The 17,442-nt window shown below is 43.6% G+C and overlaps 1 protein-coding gene across 1 annotated transcript in view; it reads right to left on the bottom strand.

The window, feature by feature from the left end:
- ALG14 (ALG14 UDP-N-acetylglucosaminyltransferase subunit) overlaps positions 1-15,799 on the bottom strand; it is a 48,145-nt gene extending 32,346 nt beyond the window's left edge. The window contains exons 1-3 of the mRNA XM_060232226.1: positions 15,665-15,799; positions 10,354-10,505; positions 6,285-6,407 (exon numbers count right to left, since the gene is read on the bottom strand). Of these exons, the coding sequence (XP_060088209.1) occupies positions 6,285-6,407; positions 10,354-10,505; positions 15,665-15,794 (405 nt within the window). The 5' untranslated portion in view covers positions 15,795-15,799. The remainder of the gene's footprint in view (positions 1-6,284; positions 6,408-10,353; positions 10,506-15,664) is intronic.
- Between the last annotated feature and the right edge of the window lie 1,643 nt (positions 15,800-17,442).

Genomic DNA, 17,442 nt, shown 5'->3' with positions numbered 1-17,442 from the left:
AGGGCGACGGTTTCGGGCGGGGGCGCAGAGGGCGCCTGGGTGCGATCTCCTCGATGGCCCTGGAGAGCCCATTGTTCCAGGACTCTACCAGACCATCCAGGGAATCACCAGTGGGCCAGGTATCCCGTAGAGCTGTTAGGAACCGTTCCGGGTCCATTAGGCTCCGCGGGTGAGCTAAAATACGCTCTCCGCCTAAACGGGTTTTGGGTGATACCTCCATACGGGCCTTGAGGGCAAAGTGATCTGACCATGGCACTGCTTCCATAGCAATATCAGTCACTGATATTCCGGCCGCAAAGACCAGGTCTAACATGTGTCCCGCCTGATGAGTGGGTGTTGTAACAACCTGGGAGAGTCCTAGTGTCGCCATGGATGACACCAGGTCCATCGCCTGGCTGGATGCCACGTCATCGGCATGGACATTGAAGTCACCCAAGACCAAAAGCCTTGGGTGCTCCAACGCCCAGCCCGCCGCGGCCTCCACCAGGGATGGTAAGGCGCCGGCCGGTGCGTTAGGCGGTCGGTACACCAGCCAGATCGCCAACCCCTCCCCAACATCCCACATCAGGCCAACACATTCAACACCCGGGATCTCTGGAGCCGGAAGAGCCCTAAAGGAGTAAGCCTCTCGTATGAAAAGTGCCCCCCCGCCCCCCCGCCCGCTAGTCCGTGACTGGTGAAAGACCGAGTATCCCGGGGGAACGGTCTGGGAGAGAGCTACCGTCTCCCCTTCGCGCACCCAGGTCTCGGTCACGCAAGCCAGGTCCATATCCTGTTCGATCAGGAACTCCTGCAGGACAGAGGTCTTATTATTAATGGACCTGGCGTTGCATAACACCAGTGACGGAGGCGAGTAATTCAACCTGGCCCCACTACCTGTCACCGTCGGGATTGGACGAAGGCTGGAAGGGGGTCGAGCACTGTTGTGTCTCGATCTCCTTCCTTTATAATACTGCCTCGTCCCACCGTCATATCTTCCCCTCCCCAGGAGCACTGGAATCCCCAGGCCATTCATCTCCAATTAATGTCCCCCTAAATTGATGGAACCGTCCAGCTACCCTCTCTTCCGCCCCCTCCTCCCAGCTGATCTATCTATTTTAACTAATCTGCCATTTACTAATTAGCTATTTAACTAAATCCCCTCTAAACTTCCCAACAATTATTAGCTAAATTTAAATTAATTTAATCTACAGGCTTATTAATTATAAAACCCTCCCCAATAATTATCTTCCTTAATCAATTTGCCACAGATCAATTTTTAGTTTCAGAAGCTCCTTAATCATAAAAACCCTCCCAATAAATTCTTCCTTAATTAATTCGCTATAAGTCAGCTCTCACTTTAGCCAATAAATAATTTCCAAATTAAATAGCCTATAAACCACAACTAATAATAAATAATATCTCTCAATTGGCAGTTCAGATCTGATGGGACGGGGGTTGGGGACAGGGGGATGTAAACAGTTGAGTAATAAGCAATGATTTTAAAGTGCTAATGCCTTTAAGCAATGATTTTAAAGTGCTAATGCCTATGAGTGCAGTGTTCTTATTTTTTGCCGTGTTCTTATCCTTTTCCTTCTGGCGTACTGGTATCCATATGGAGCCTGCTTCTTGTCGAGCGGTAAGAGGGGGGGGGGGAATTGCCGAAAAATAAATAGCTGGGTAAGGGTCATTGGAATGTTCTTATGTTGGTTATATGGCCGACTGGCCGACCGGCAGACTCGGGCAACTCTCCGTGCAGACTCAGGGGGCCCGGTGGGTATGAGCCCTCCGCGTCCCCTTCGTCCCACGGCCTCCGCCCTAATCCGCCTGTCAGCAGCTCAATTCAGCCCTTCCAATGTTCTTCCAGACCCTTCAGTCACCAATCAGTCCCACACTCCCCCCAGTCAAAGTCACACTCCCATACAGGGAGGGGGTTGAGGGGGATAGGTCCCACAATTAGTCCGGCGTTTCTATTATCTCCTCCGGCTCACAGTTCAAACTCGCGGCTCGGCTCCTCCAGCCCCCGCTCCGCTTTTCAGCCTCTGCAACCGCCTCAAAGATGTCCGGCTACGGTCCGGTCGGCTCAGCTCCTCCACCTCCGCGTTCGCCTCAGTTGCGCCCGGTTACGGCCCCGGCTGGCTCAGCTCGCTTCTCCTGCGGCACACACACCGCCCACAGCAGGTCCCGTCGCCGCCGCCGCCTTCCCACTCTACTCCGCGGCACGACTCGGCCCGAGCACCACAGGCGGTTAGTTCGTTTCAGGGGGGGGGAGGACGGATTGGTGGTCTTCTGGACTCTACCACCAGCATTGGACCTGTGTGGCTCCCAGACACTGCCACCACTGGATCCACTGCAGCTCCCAGTCTCCAGTGCAGCTGCCACTAGGCCCATCATGCCTTTGGGGCTCCACCACAGCTTGCAGGCTGACAGAGCTACCACCATGAGGCCCAGCATGGGTCCCAGGCTGCTAGAACCAGTCAGTGACTATGCAAGAGGCAGATGCATTATCTCCACAAGCACAGTGAGGAAATTTAACCTCCCCAATGTATTTAAGATTTCAGATTTTTTGGTGTCCCCCAAGTTTGCAGTACTACCTGTTCTGGGTAATTGCAGCTGCAATTCACAATTTAGATATCCACTGATGGGGGTCATACTTTCACTATTAGATATATACATTATAATCTGTGTTGGGGTAGTAGTGGAATTACTACAGCTACCAGGTGATATTTCTGGGAATTTGCAAATCACAGATTCAGTTCAGGAATCATGAAATCCATTGTTTAATTAAGGTAAGTTTGATTGTCTGAGCCACTCCACTAGGATTAGTTAGGGTCTGTCAACCCAACAACTGGAATAGAGTCTGAAGTTGGTTTATTAAGCACAGTTCATCTTAATTATGCTTTCTCAAAATGTATGAATGCAGGCATCCTAGCTTAATTCTGGCTTGGTCTCTGGCATCAGCCCCCCTGGTTTTAGAACCAAGGCAATGATACCAACATTTGTTTAGGTGAACCAGTATTTTACAGATTATTTGCAAGCTGTCCCTTCCTGTTCTGGAGGTCCCTTCCAGCTCTGTGATTCCTGGTTCTATACATTTTATTTTTGCTATCAAGTCACAGCCGACTTACGGCAACTCCATAGGGTTTTCAAGGTAAGAGATGTTCAGAAGTGGTTTGCCACTATCTGCCTCTACAACATAGCGACCCTGGTATTCCTTGGAGGTCTCCCATCAAAATACTAACCATGGGCAACCCTGCTTAGCTTCCAAGATCTGACAAGATCAGGCTAGCTTGGGCAATCCAGGCCACGGCTCCACTAACCATGCTGAAAGCATGAAGCTGCCTTCTATGACTTGACCATTAGGTGATCAAGTTTGAGACTATATGCTATAATTGGCAGCAGCTTTCCTGGGTTTCAGGCAGAATTCTGTCACCTAATAATTTTAAAAGTAGAGATGGCAGGGATGGTAGCTGGGACCTTTTGCACATGCAAAACAAGACCATGCATAGAGAAATTTAATTTTTATAAATTAATTTAGTTATTTACAAATCCTCAATCAAAGGGGGGGGACCTCCCCCCAAACAAGCCACCTAGCTACCCTCAAGATGCACTGGTAGAAGATGGCTACCGGGAGTGGCAGTCTTATTTGGGCTGGGACGAAGGCAGAGAAAACAGGTACCACTGAGGGGATTTCCCCATGAGTTTCTTAGAGGTCCCCACTTGTTGTATCTAAAGATGTAAAATTTCCAGAAATTCCAAAGGCAGGAATAAAAATTTCCCCCTGGAAAAAAGAAAGACATTTTGGGGGGGGGGGGGGGATTCAAAGAGATGCAATATTTACAGCGCAATCCTAAGAACATTTTCCTTCACGGAAGCCCCACTGAATAGAGCTCAGCAGGGTTCTGAGCAGACCAGGCTAGCATTGCTCTTATTCTCCATCAAATTTAAACTTGGGAATTTAAATCAGAAGTTTAATTAAACTTAGGAGTTTAAATTAGGAAACAAATTTTGTAGTAAAGAAAAAAATATATTCGGGCAGAAATCAATACCATAAAATACTATATATAGTATATGACATATTTGGATACCAAATTAAACTCTGTGCCACCAAAAAAGTGATAATACATTATTATTAAAGTGTATTAACACATATAACATATTAATTGCTGACAAAATCATTTGCCTTTAAACAATAAATTTATCCCTGAAATACTGTATTGCATAAATGTAGAAATTATCATTATCCAATGTTGTAATTTGCCTTACATAACATTTTTCATGGTTGACACCTCAGTGACTAAAACCTTGTCTAAAAAAGCATTTCAGTGATTCCAAAAGAAGGAGGGGAAATTCATAGGAAGACTTCCCCCCCATCCCCCGGGTTTGCCAACAGGCCTCAGTTTTGCTATCAGAGAACTGTTGTTGTTTTTCCTCCCTGATTCCCCCCCCCCCCCCCCCGACCTTCACATCTTTAGTAATGTCTGAAATGAGCCTGTGGAGACTACCAGAAATCCAAGGGCAGCTGTTGCACTAAATAATGTGCTAGGAGTGGCATAGTTTTGCTTTTCATCAGCAAATCCAGATTGGAGTTACAGGCTGATGGAATTGTGTTGCCACCTTAAAAAAATGTGCAAAGAAGATTTGAGTGCAAAGTCTGTATGACATTTGGTCAATGGTATAGTACCGCTTGGCTTCACAAGAAAAAACTAAACAACCACTTACAAGTTAAAACTCTCACTTGATGAGCAAACTCGGTCACTTCTGTTCTCAGAAAAATGCCACAACAGCATTCTCCAACAAACAAAGGATTGATTGATGTAAGGTACAATCAAGTTACCCTGTGTTACCCTTTCTCCCAAGACTTTTTCAAATCGCTCCTTCAGCAACACACCAAGCAGCTCTGTTTGATTTTCCAGATAATTTCCCTCATAATGGAAACTCAATACAATTGATGCTAATTAAACAAAACCACCAGTGTAACACAATGAGATGACTCAGTGCACTCCTCTCAGGAAGGCTGATTATTTAAATTTAGATAAAAGGCTTTTTCCATCCTCTTTAATAAAAAGAGAAAAATCAATGTCTAGGGAGGAAGGAAAGTAGTGATGGGCTCATAAAAAAAATTCTCCTTTGCATTCTTAGTTCAGCAACTAGTCCAAAGAAAAAGGAAGGAGAATCGCAGGCCATTTTATTGCTTCAATATTGTTATTACTGCTAGGATTTTAAATTGATAATAAGCGGTTCTGTTCGGTTTCTAATTTTTTTACCTCATGCATAATTTCCAGAATCTTAAATTAAACAAACTTTATATTATTTATATTCTAAAATACATTTAAAAAAACCAAAAACTCATTTAGCAGCTGGGGGAAAAAAGGGGAGGGGTGAGACCCAAAATAATGGGTGGTAATCCTACAAGGACTCTTAGCCAAGCATATTTGTGAGGACAATGTTTGCAGCTTATTTCTTAGTCCTGGTATAAACTCAATGATGTTGCAAGACAATAGACTCTGAAAAGACAAAAAGTACTTACGCATTCAACAAGTTATTTGTGGAACCCACTGCCACTAGGATATAGTGACGGCCATATGTATAAGATTGCTTTAAAAGGGAATGAGATTCATGGAGGCTTGTTCTACCAATGGCTACTAGTTAAGATGACTAATGGGAATCTCTGAATGAGGCAGTATACCTCTGAATTCCAGTGCCAGAAGGCAACTTCAAGGCCAGAGCCTGGGCCACAGACTTTGCCACTGTGCCCTAACTGCTGGCCCTCCAGGGCCACTGGTTCATCATGTGAGAGACAGGATGCTGGACTAGATGGACCTAAAGTCGTAGCCAGGATTTGTTTTTGGGAGGGGAGCCCCAGGGGGAACCATCATGGATAACTGGCCTGATCTAGCAGAGCACTTCTTATGTTGCTGTTTTTTAAAAAAACAAAATCACCTTTTCATACAGCTGGCATCACATTTACACTGGGTCACAGTGACTCACAAGCACTCCCATAATGCTAGTCAAATCAAAGTCTGCTCGTTAATATACCTGGAGCTACATTTATACCAAGTCTCAAGTGTTGATAATTGTTATGCTTAAGAGGGGGAGGATTTGGACAAAGGAAAAAGGTCTCTGCAGGGACTGGCCAACCATCTTTTCTAAACATACGAATGTTCCTTCTCTGTGTACAAGAACTGGTTCATAGCATATATATAAAAGTTCCAAAGACTTATTGCCTCCAAGTAGTTCTTTTCATTTGAAAATGCATGCCACTCCTTTATTGTAACCCTGTGGATAGCAGTTGTTTTACATACCACATCTGGCTTGAGTCTGAAGGTCAAAGGAAGAGAATAAACGATGGAACGGATGGTTGTTAGTACTGAAGAGCTCCATGACTGACGGACCTCCCGACTTCGGGGAATGCGACTGAGGGTGAACTTGGAAAACAAGATGGACACAGCAGAATCATTACCGCTCAGGCTTCCAGGATGTGCCTACCTTTTATTTGTTGCTGCAGAAAGCTACAACCACTCCCATTGATACATATGGGGCTCTTTCACACACACTAAATAATGCACTTTCAAACCACTTTCAGTTCACTTTGCAACTGAGTTTCACTGTGTGAAATGGCAAAATTCACTTGCAAACAGCCACTGAGGTGGATTGAAACGGTATTATTTCACAGGTGTGAAAGTGCCCATGGTTCAGATGCCAAAGAAGGTTGTACTGGTCAGGCTTAGTGCTTTGAATGGATTCAAACTGTACTTTTCTTCTATGATCTAGAAGAGGAAACAAGCCCTCTGAGCTTCTCGGGAATTTTTCTGAAGAAATATCCAGCACCAACCTGCTTTAAAAACTTTGAAAAGTACACAAGGTCTAAAGCAGTATAAACACTGCTAGGGATCGTGGCAGCATATACGCACACCAAAAATTGAACAATGTGAATAAGCATCACTAGTTTTTCTTCCTTTTCAAATAGTAGTCCTCAAATCTGCAGTTTATGTGAGCCACAAATCGTTAACTTAAAGCCCCACCTGGTGGATAAAAAGGTGCATTGTTCACAGCAGGGTACAAAAAAGAAAACAAGTTGAAGACTTCAAATTTAAGAAGGGTGCTGCTATAACTATGGTTTGCAGGGTGCCCCTGCCCTTTCAGCATCACTTTAGGACAGCAGTCAGACAAAGGGTTCTCAAGTCTTCTCCTCAAGTACAAAGCAAAGGTCAAAATAGGGTTGAAGGTTTCTGAATATGACTAAAATAAAAGAACTCCCTAATGGATCCATGTGTGTGGATCCAGGCTATGTGGGAATCACATTTGCCAGACTGGGATGACTACAATCTGTCCAAGTTATGTGAGAGGACAAGCTACAAATTAAGGCTGCAGTATTTGATTACTCAGTAACATTAATTTTGTGTGTGTGCGTATGTGTGTGTGCACGCCTGCATGCCTAGGAGTCATGGTGACTTCTAGCAACCCCTACTGAGGCATGGAGGATGTTCAGAGAGATGGCTTGATAAAGCCTGCCTCTGCCTCCAGTCCTGGTATTCCAAGGAGGTCTCTGATCCAAGTACTTGCCAGGGTCAGCCCTGCTTAGCTTCCGAGATCTGATGAGATCAGGCTTGCCTGGGCTATCCAGGCCAAGGCACTCAGTATCATTAATTGACACAACTTTTAGAAAGGTGTGTCAGATTTTAAAAGTATATAGTTTTATACAAGTTAATAACTATAGGTATGAGTCTCTGAGTGACGTTCTCTTATAAATCTAAACAACAATTCTGAAAAGTGTTTTTCAAAAATGTCCATTTCATGGTGTTCACATAATGTTGTTTGACCAACTGTGCATGCCCTTCATTGCCATACTGTACAGGGTAGGAATTAAAAAAAAAAAAGAATGGAAAAAATGTGTGGTCTCCTTTGGGAACAAAAGCTCCATCTTTGAAATGTTAGATGGAACTGCAACACGGATCAACTCCTTGAGCGCTCAGCAGAGTCATAACTTTTAGCATTTCATAGGAATGAGATCAGACAGCTAACGAAAAAAAGCAACCTCATACTTGAATCTATGTTAAAAGTAAAGGACGGTTAGTAGAGATAAGCATGGCCTCAAAGTTCAGCAGTGGAAAAAAAATCCTGAAGTATGTATTAACAACAAAAATTCAAGCTTTAAGAAGCTCATCCAAGTAAAACACAGCTTTTCATTCTCCTGGGTTTGGGTTACATAGAACTTGTTAGGTACTTAAAAGAAAACAGATGTATGTTAAAATGTGCATGTTCAAAGATCCTATCGACCTAAACCCCACACTTCTATCTGATATTTTGCTATAAATACATGTAGAAAAAGACTGAAGAAAATATTTATTTGCCCACCCAACTTATATTTGCTGAATTAACTAAGTTGAATTGATTATATCCCTAGCTAAAGTAGAACTGCTGGCAAAGTTTCAGTGAGAAAAGTCTTGAGACAAGATCTAGAGATCATGTTTGTGTGTAAGAGTCTAATATTAGAACTTTTTCTGCAAGCACTTGCATTTAGACTCTGGCATACCAATAGTAAGTGGGACTGATGCAGTTCTCATTTACCTTGCCCTGTTTGCTATCAGAACTACACATGAAAAATTATTGGAACTGTACACAAGAAATCAAATCACAGGTATATTTTTGGAATTCTAAATGTGAGCTCTTTAACTTCTGTTCATTGCATTCTTTCATTTTTCTTTGCCCGGTTGTTTCTATTAATAGGTTTATATATTATGTGTTACAAATATGTGATTCAATTGTCCCCCTTTTTCTTCTACATTTGGCTGATATAAAGAGTGGGTTTTTTTTATTGTAAATAAGTCCATTAGATTTTTGCCTCATACTTGAAAAAGTTTTGACTCTTGTCTTTTATAGACAGTCTACAACAACTGTGCAAGGTCATTTTGCAATGGGACCGTAACAGAAACAAGTCTGAAGAAGATACTGAAACTGTATTAATTAGCTGGCAGACTGTCAATTGTTGCAGCACTTTTCTAGTTGTCATAATTCACTGCATCATGTATTGAATTTTTATACCTTAATGGTCAATACCTCACTGTATCACGCACTATGTATAGGGACTGTTTTCACTAACTGCACTGTATATAATACTTTATTTGCACACAGTTAAGCATATCAGCCTTTTCCCCCTTTTGTGTGACCTCTGGTACTCAGTACCTTTTGTGGTCCTACAGAGGTCACTTCCCTCTTTTTTCACTCTATGCCAATACTAATGCCAACACAAAAGCACAAAAAAATGGCATTGTCTTGGTATTACAGCTGCCCTAATGCTATAGATAGGCATGCTGGTGCAGTTACCACTGGCTGATATATTTTTTTCCATTGTATGGTCTTTTTGAATTTGATCTGCTGACATCTACAAGTAACACAACCTGAGCTTCTATAGGATTGCTTCAGTGGCTATATACTAATATTTCAAAGGGCTCCCAGGAACCCCAGATGCAGTTTCAGGTGGCTTCAGAAGAAAAGGCTGGAGATTGCTCTGACGTTTGGCCATGAATGTGAACCCCACCTTCAGTTTTTAAAATGTAAGACTGAATCAAGCAGCCAACTCAATGGAAAAATTTGGAAGAACCCCCCAAGCCCCAAAAAGCGGCTGTGTGCACATCACTCTCATTGTTGTGCAATTATTATTATTTGATTTCAATTTTAACTTTAGATGTTTTTGTTTGTAATTAAGTCTCATGGACTCCACTGAGTGCAGGCAGGCTCCAGCACACAGGCCAAAAAGCAGCACAGGAGACCATTTGCTCAGCACCTGAGCTTGGTTCTCTACCCAAGCAAGACAGACAAGCCCCCAAGCAGTAGCAGCACTACTGGGACCAGCACTATAGAAGGCACTGAGCCTAGCAGATGCCTGCCATTACCTTCCAGAGCCCAGGAGCAGCTAGCCAGGTCTGAGGGAAGCTCCTGCAGTGCTGAGAGTGCTGCTGTTGGGACTCAGCTGACTCCCAGGCCACGTACAGTCCTCATCTCTCCACCTGCCCCTGCCCCTTTTGTTTGCTGGCATTTTGGCACCAATTTAGACCTGAGGTATTAAATTGACAACATCCATTTTATTTTAAAAACTATGATTACATCTGTTCCTTCTATGTATTTTTCTCTGTGAATGCTGAAATAGTACGGGGGGGGACTATATTATGTGAGTCTTGGTACAAGGAGAGAAACAGAGAACTGCTGGGCTTTGTAACTTGAAAGTCACAAGCATAAAATTTGATAAACAGAAGATGAAACATATGGAAATGGCAGTACTGGAGAGCACAGCAATACTTTCACAAGCAATTTAAAACTACTTCAGAATCAAAATATATATAAATGTATTACTAATGGGACAGGATAACTTACCAAGGAACTGGGAGAGGTGTCTGCTTTTTTTTGTTCAAATGAACGGATTTTGTCTTCACTCATCTTATCTGAATCAGCCAAAACATAATGCCTAGGAGAATAGGCCTGGGAAAGATTACCAAGTAACCTTAGGATTTCTGTAGTGTGCCCTCCTGGGGAAAAAAAACAAAGGACTAATGTTAGTTTTGGGAGATTTGCAAACTGCAGGATTCTGTGAAGTCGCCTCCTTCACAAGTAACCATAAAAACAGGAACATGCAAGGTGATATGGCTAGAATGCTGGAATAAGATCTGGGAGATTCAGGTTCAAATCCCCACTCTGCCATAGACATGCATTGGATGACCTTGGGCCAGTCACACATTCTCAGCCTGACCTACCTCATAGAAGAGATTAGATTTATACCCTGCTCTTCACTAGCCAAAGAAGTCCCAGAGTGGCTTACAATCTCCTTTCCCTTCCTCTCCCCACAACAGACACCCTGTGAGGTAGGTGAGGCTGAGAGAGCTCTCCCAGAAGCTGCCCTTTCAAGGACAGCTCTGCAAGAGCTATTGCTGATCCAAGGCCATTTCAGCAGCTGCAAGTGGCGAAGTGAGGAATCAAACCCAATTCTCCCAGATAAGAGTCTGCACACTTAACCACTACACCAAACTGGCTCTTGGGGTTGTTGTGAGGATAAAATGGAAGAGAGGAAACTGATGTGAACTCTATGAGTCCCTGTTGGAAGGAAAAAGCCGAGAATAAATATCTTAAAATGTGTACAATAAAAGGTTTGTTATCCAGCACATATGGAATGTTTGTTATCCAGCACATATGGAATTGCTTCTCAGTTTCTGGGGAATTCCCTGCCAGAGCTGGGTAGTTGGGAAGCATACCAGAAGAGCTGGCTCCTGACCAGATTGATGCAGGATGAGGGGGAAGGAGGTGCCTGAGGGTGATGTCAGCTGGCACTGCCAGCTGTCAGAAACCCCATTAACTGTCAGAGGCAACAAGCTGGTCCGCTGGAGAAGCGCAAATACATGTGTCTAAAAACACAAGAGTGTGGCAGGGCTTGCCCTCTGGGCAATGCTGGTGAACCAAGTCTCTGGCTAATAAAACTTTTAATTAAGACTTATTTTAATAATGGTTGAAGCATCGTGTGTTGAGTTATCCATTACAAATCAAAACACCACAAATAAAACGTTTGTAGTGCCACAAGCACAATGCATGTCCATTGCATAATTTTACATATTCAGCTTGACTAAAAATATAAATATATACATCCATATGTCAATTGGTTCTCTGAATTACATACTTTGTCTCTAATCCTCAAAATCTGTCCCAATGAGAGCACAGCAGAATCTAGATTAAGAAATCTAATCAATATTACCTTTCAAAAATTGTCCCCAACACAGCATTGGTAGGTGCCAAGGCACTTGCCAACACCTTTCCTGGCACCCACCAAGTGTTTGTAGAAAGCAGGTGGAGCCAGATGTGGCTGTTGCCCAGCAGAGCTTCTGCTTGTCCACTGTCTGTACAGACTTTTAAAAATGTAGCTGCCGCAGCAGGAACAGCTACCACTACACCACAAAGATCTTCAATATGTGACCGAAGGCAAGCTGTATGTGGAAATATATTTTAAAAGGCATGCTGTTCAACAGAGCTTCTACCAGAAATGCTGAAGATTTACTATCAGAATTATGCCTAACCCCACTCCGTGACATTTGGTAGCTGGCGGTGCCTCCTGCGGCAGTCAATCTGTGGTTGCACCCATCACCTTGTGTCAGAACCCCACAGGCTCCAAAAGGTTAGGGACCCCCAATGTAATTACTAGTTATGTAACGATTGATTAATTTTTGACATTTGGAAACTTTTAATTAATAAGAATTTCATGATGGAGAAGAGAGAACAAGGTCAATTCAAGAGATACTCAAAGTGTTCAAAAATCTGCTGCCATGGGTCCTGGAAAAGTACTAATTAATTAGAGTTCCTACGAAAACTTCAATAAGTGTTTGGCTATGTCTCATTTGTATGCTAAAATAAAGTCTAAAGCTCTGGATGTACTTAACATTTATAGAAAACATCAAAGGACAACAGAAGTGGCTTTGTGCATTCCGTATACAAACTAGGAAACATGTTAGTTCCATGATGCTTTATTATTCAGTCCCATGATAAATAATATAAATAAATGCATTATAGATTTCAGATTTTCACGGCTGGTAACATCATTAGGGATTGTAGAATCTTTTGGGCTCAAGTGCCGTGTTCTACTGGAGAAAGTTTTTCTTCCAGACATTTCGTTCTCGGCTGCGGAGAACATCCTCAGTGGCGTTGCAGCCGGAGCAGGCGCTCTGACCTTCTCGGCTGCTGTGCATTGAGTGAGGCTAGGGCTGCTGGAGAGCTGCTATTTCTAGGCTGGAGGGGGTGTGGTGAAAGGGCAATAGGTTTGTGGATGTGCCCATTGTTTGGTGGGGCTTCCTGGAAGGGTAGTGATAAGGAAACTGGCTGTTGAATGTGACCATTGTTCTGTGTTAATTGCTGGGAGGGTTGGAAGGGGTGTGAAGAAAAGGAAGATGGTTGTTGATTGTGCTGATTGTTCTGTGGAATGTGCTGGTTGTTCTGTGAATTTCTGCAATTTATAGTCTGTAGGGTGTTTTGCAGAGCTGGATACCAAGATTGCTGGATGGAAATGCCTTCTTCCTTTCTGTTAAAGTTGTGTTGGTGTTTGTAAATCTCAATAGCTTCTCTGTTCAGGTGGGTATGATAATGTGAGGCCGTAGAAAGGACTTCAGTTCTTTCAAAGCGGATGACGTGGTCTCCTTCTTGAAGTGCATGTTCAGCTACAGCTGATTTTTCTGGCTGAAACAAGCGACAGTGTCTCTTGTGTTCGGTGAGGCGGGTGTTGATACTGCGTTGGGTAGTGCCAATGTAGACTGCACCACAGGAGCAGGATATTTTGTAGACTCCAGGGGTTGAAAGTGGATCTCTCATATCTTTGGCTGAGCGCAGCAAGTGGTGGATCTGTTGTGTGAAGACTGTGTCAATATTGTGGCGTTTGAGAATTTTGCCAATGCGGTCGGTGACAGATTTTATGTAGGGCAGGAAGGCTGTACCTACATTTGTGTGTGGCTCGGGATTTGGTGTGGATGGTCTCTTGGAATGGAGGGCTCTTCTAATTTCTTGTAGGGAGTATTCATTGGCCTGCAGTGACTGGTTGAGGTGGTGTAGTTCCTGCTGGAGTTGGCTTGGTTCACAGATGCGTGATGTTCAGTGGATGAGGGTTTTTTCACAGAACAACCAGCACATTGCACAGAACAATCAGCACAATCAACAACCATCTTCCTTTTCTTCACACCCCTTCCAACCCTCCCAGCAATTAACACAGAACAATGGTCACATTCAACAGCCAGTTTTCTTATCACTACCCTTCCAGGAAGCCCCACCAAACAATGGGCACATCCACAAACCTACTGCCCTTTCACCACACCCCCTCCAGCCTAGAAATAGCAGCTCTCCAGCAGCCCTGGCCTCACTCAATGCACAGCAGCCAAGAAGGTCAGAGCGCCTGCTCCGGCTACAACGCCACTGAGGATGTTCTCCACAGCCGAGAACGAAACGTCTGGAAGAAAAAACTTTCTCCAGTAGAACACGGCACTTGAGCCCGAAAGATTCTACAATCTCTAAAAAATGCATTATACTTTTATTCTACTCTACCTATAAGGATCTTAGGGGTGGCATACATTGGACTGGATCCAATCAGTTTTTCTGTGGTGAAAATAGGTGAACAGATCTCCCATGATCTCCTGACAAAACTGGGGATTATGGGGCCTATACAGACTAAAGCCAGATGGGATGGGAGTGGGGAGTTAGTAGTAAGGAGGAGAATTCCACAGGCTTGAGCAAAATACCCTGCCTGGATCCAACCCATTGCTCTCCCCTCTTAATTGTATCCTCACAGAAACACTGTCATGAATATTAGGCTGACAAAGAACCACTGGCACAACCTCTCCTCAGAAGTTAATAGAAGCCTAAGATTGCTTCATATTTAGGAATTTTAAACATCACTGATGTTTTAATTAGCTGAAATATTGCACATGGCCTTGTCCTTACTAGAGAGAAACAATACAAATATATGAAAAATGCATTTTAATGTTTGCAAACTCCTCTTCCTTTATCACATTTTTATTATTTTTATTTTTTACAGTAGAGGTTTATTTATTTATTTATTTATTCGGAATTTATATCCCGCCCTTCCCACAAGTGGCTCAGGTTGCCACATTTTGCTTATAAATTTATTTTAAAAAGTGGAAAGCTACCATACAAGAGGCTACTGTTAGGAAGAAAATGGAGAAACAATGGTTTCAAATTGGCAAAAGTTTCAGACAAGAATGTAGTTTACCTCCCTAGCTCTTCACTCTACATGCAGAACATATCATAAGGGAAAAATGATCAAATTTAGATGAAGGTGGAGTGAAAATTGGAGGAGGGAACATTTGAGATATGCAGATAACACCACATTATTGACAGAAAATAGTGAAGAGTTGAAACAATTACTGCTGAAGATTAAAGCAGAAAGTGCGAAAGAGTACAGAGATCAGTTCCCCTGCAGGAAATGTCAGCTCTGGAGGTTGGATTCACCTTCACCACCACTCCACCGAACAACCTCCCCTTCTCAAACTCTGGCCTTCCCCTGACACCTCCCCCAAATCTCCAGGAATTTCCCAGGTCACATTTACTAACCTCAGCTACATGGGTGATACAATCTAGTGACTTTCAGATGTTTACCCAGAGATACTGTATTGTCTGAATCGTGGGAAGCAATCCCTCAACTGATGGGAGAGAAACTTGGGCTCTTTCGGATGCTGGGCGGTTGACCTTTACAGTAGCGGAAAAACCTGCACATACAGTTTCACCAAAAGCACCCTGCAAAACAGTATCAATCCCTTAACTATGCAGAACTTTTTTTAAAGGTAATGGCACAGCTGCATTCATGATAGCCAGTTTTCAAAACGAACACGTGCTTAAATTTACAATACGAATCCTATTTAACACATCAGAAGGCATGCGCTATGAAACACAGGCTAGGCAAGAGAAAAGGGCGGGAGGAGGCCAAGCGCTCTGCACTCTCAGATTCTTAACAAGTTAATGCAAAGAGTTAATTTAAATGCAAATTTAAAGCCACATCACCACTGCAAACTACAAATCTCACTGGCGTCACCTAAAACAGGCAACGCGCATTGCAGTAGCACGGCCACTTTACTTCCTGGGAATTGTAGTCCGGATGGCCCACACGACGTCGCCGGGATTGATTCCTCTGCTGCTGCTTCGGTCTTACCTGAGCCAGCCACCACCAGGAGACTGACAGACGTATTTCGCGGAACGCCACAGACTCGCTTCACATAAAAGAACCGGGCGACGCTGAGCAAAGAGACGAGGGCAGCAATGCCCAGCACAGCGTAGAACATCTTCCTAGAACAACCATTACAACTCTGGGCGACGGAAGCCGAGACAGCTCAAAAATCTTCAGGAATACGTTTGCACCTGAGTTCGGTGTCTGCAGCATCTCCCAGTCAGTGCTTGTAGATAGAAGGGGATTGGCGGTGCATGTAAAAGGATGATTATTAAACAACAAGAAGCAAGCAGCCTACAGGTCTCAGTTACAAGACATCTGAGCGTAATTGTTAAACTGTGAGGCGGATTGCGGTGGTCGATGCATGTGTGTAAGTGTTGACTTTATAGCTACTCGGCTATTGCTCCAAGATTGGCTGATCGGGTTGGCAGCGACTGGCTGGGAGCTTTCCTTAAACGGGCTGCCTGAGAGCCTTTTGAATGGAAGTACCGGGGATTGAATTTGGGGCTGTATGGAAGCCAACCATGTGCTCTACTGCAGAGCCACAGCCCCCTCGCCTGTTATATATGCAGTATAGTTAGTAAAGAAAGTTGTCCTGATAACTCTAGCATACATCTGGCATTAATTGTAGAGGATAGCCCGTTTGTCTGTGGCAACAAAACTGATGTTTAAGCCAGTATAAACTTTTGCGAGTCAGTGCTCGCTTCATGATGAAGTGAGATCCAAGTGGCCAGCCGTGTTGGTCTGAAGCTGCAGAACAAAGTTAGAGCCCAGTGGCGCCTTTAAGACCAACAAAGTTTTATTCAAGGGATGAGGTTATGCATTGTATATAGACAATAAGTTTGATGGAGTTCCAATCCATGTGGTAAACCTTCCAGTGTGGTGCCTTCCAATAAAGATGGATCCAGGTGGGCAGCTGTGTCTATTTATATGAACTGTTAATTTCTATTTCAATGTATCTGAGGAAGCGTGCATGCACACAAAAGCTCATCTCTTGAATAAAACTTTTATTGGTCTTGGGTGCCGCTGGACTCTAACTTTGTTCATGATGAAGTGGGATATTATGATTGTGGAACAAAATGTTAGGATGAAAACATACAAACAAGGCTAACTGCTACTTTGCCTACCTGCAATGGCTGTACCTATCCCTTTAACTTACACCTAATTTACTTCTCCCACTCTAACTTAGTTTCCAACTTCCAGGTGGGGCCTTGAGATCGCCTGTGATTACAACTGATCTCTAGACTATGGGGACCAGTTTCTCTGGAGAAGATGGCAGCTTCAGAGGGTGGACTCTCTATGGCATTATACCCCAGAGACATCTCTCACATCCCCAAATTCTGCCATACCCAGGCTTCACCCCCAAATATCCAGGAATTTCCCAACCAGTTATTGGCAACCCTATGTGTTACTTGTCACTGATAATTTCTTTACAGTGTGATCAACCCCCCTCCCCCCCAACAAACACAGTATTAAAAATTAACCAGTATATTGCTATGTAAGCTTGTATAAGAGCCCAACTTATCAGATGTATGAAAGGAGGACCTGATGGAACGACTCTTTCGGTTTGAAAGATTTACCATAGGGCTGCAAATCTATGGATGCTTCCTAAGGCGGTAAGTCCCAATAAACACGGTAGGACTTACTCCTTTGTAAATGCACACATGGAGAGAAGTGACACTGCATGTTGGTTAGCTTGCCAGGTGCTGCAAGGTTCTGTCTTGTTTTTATAGGAACAAACTCACACTGGCTGCTTTACTACA

This window comes from Heteronotia binoei, chromosome 2 (genome assembly GCF_032191835.1).
Source record: "Heteronotia binoei isolate CCM8104 ecotype False Entrance Well chromosome 2, APGP_CSIRO_Hbin_v1, whole genome shotgun sequence".
NCBI classification, from domain to species: domain Eukaryota; kingdom Metazoa; phylum Chordata; class Lepidosauria; order Squamata; family Gekkonidae; genus Heteronotia; species Heteronotia binoei.
The sequence above is the reverse complement of the archived record's forward strand: the minus strand, read 5'-3'. Positions and strand labels throughout refer to the sequence as shown.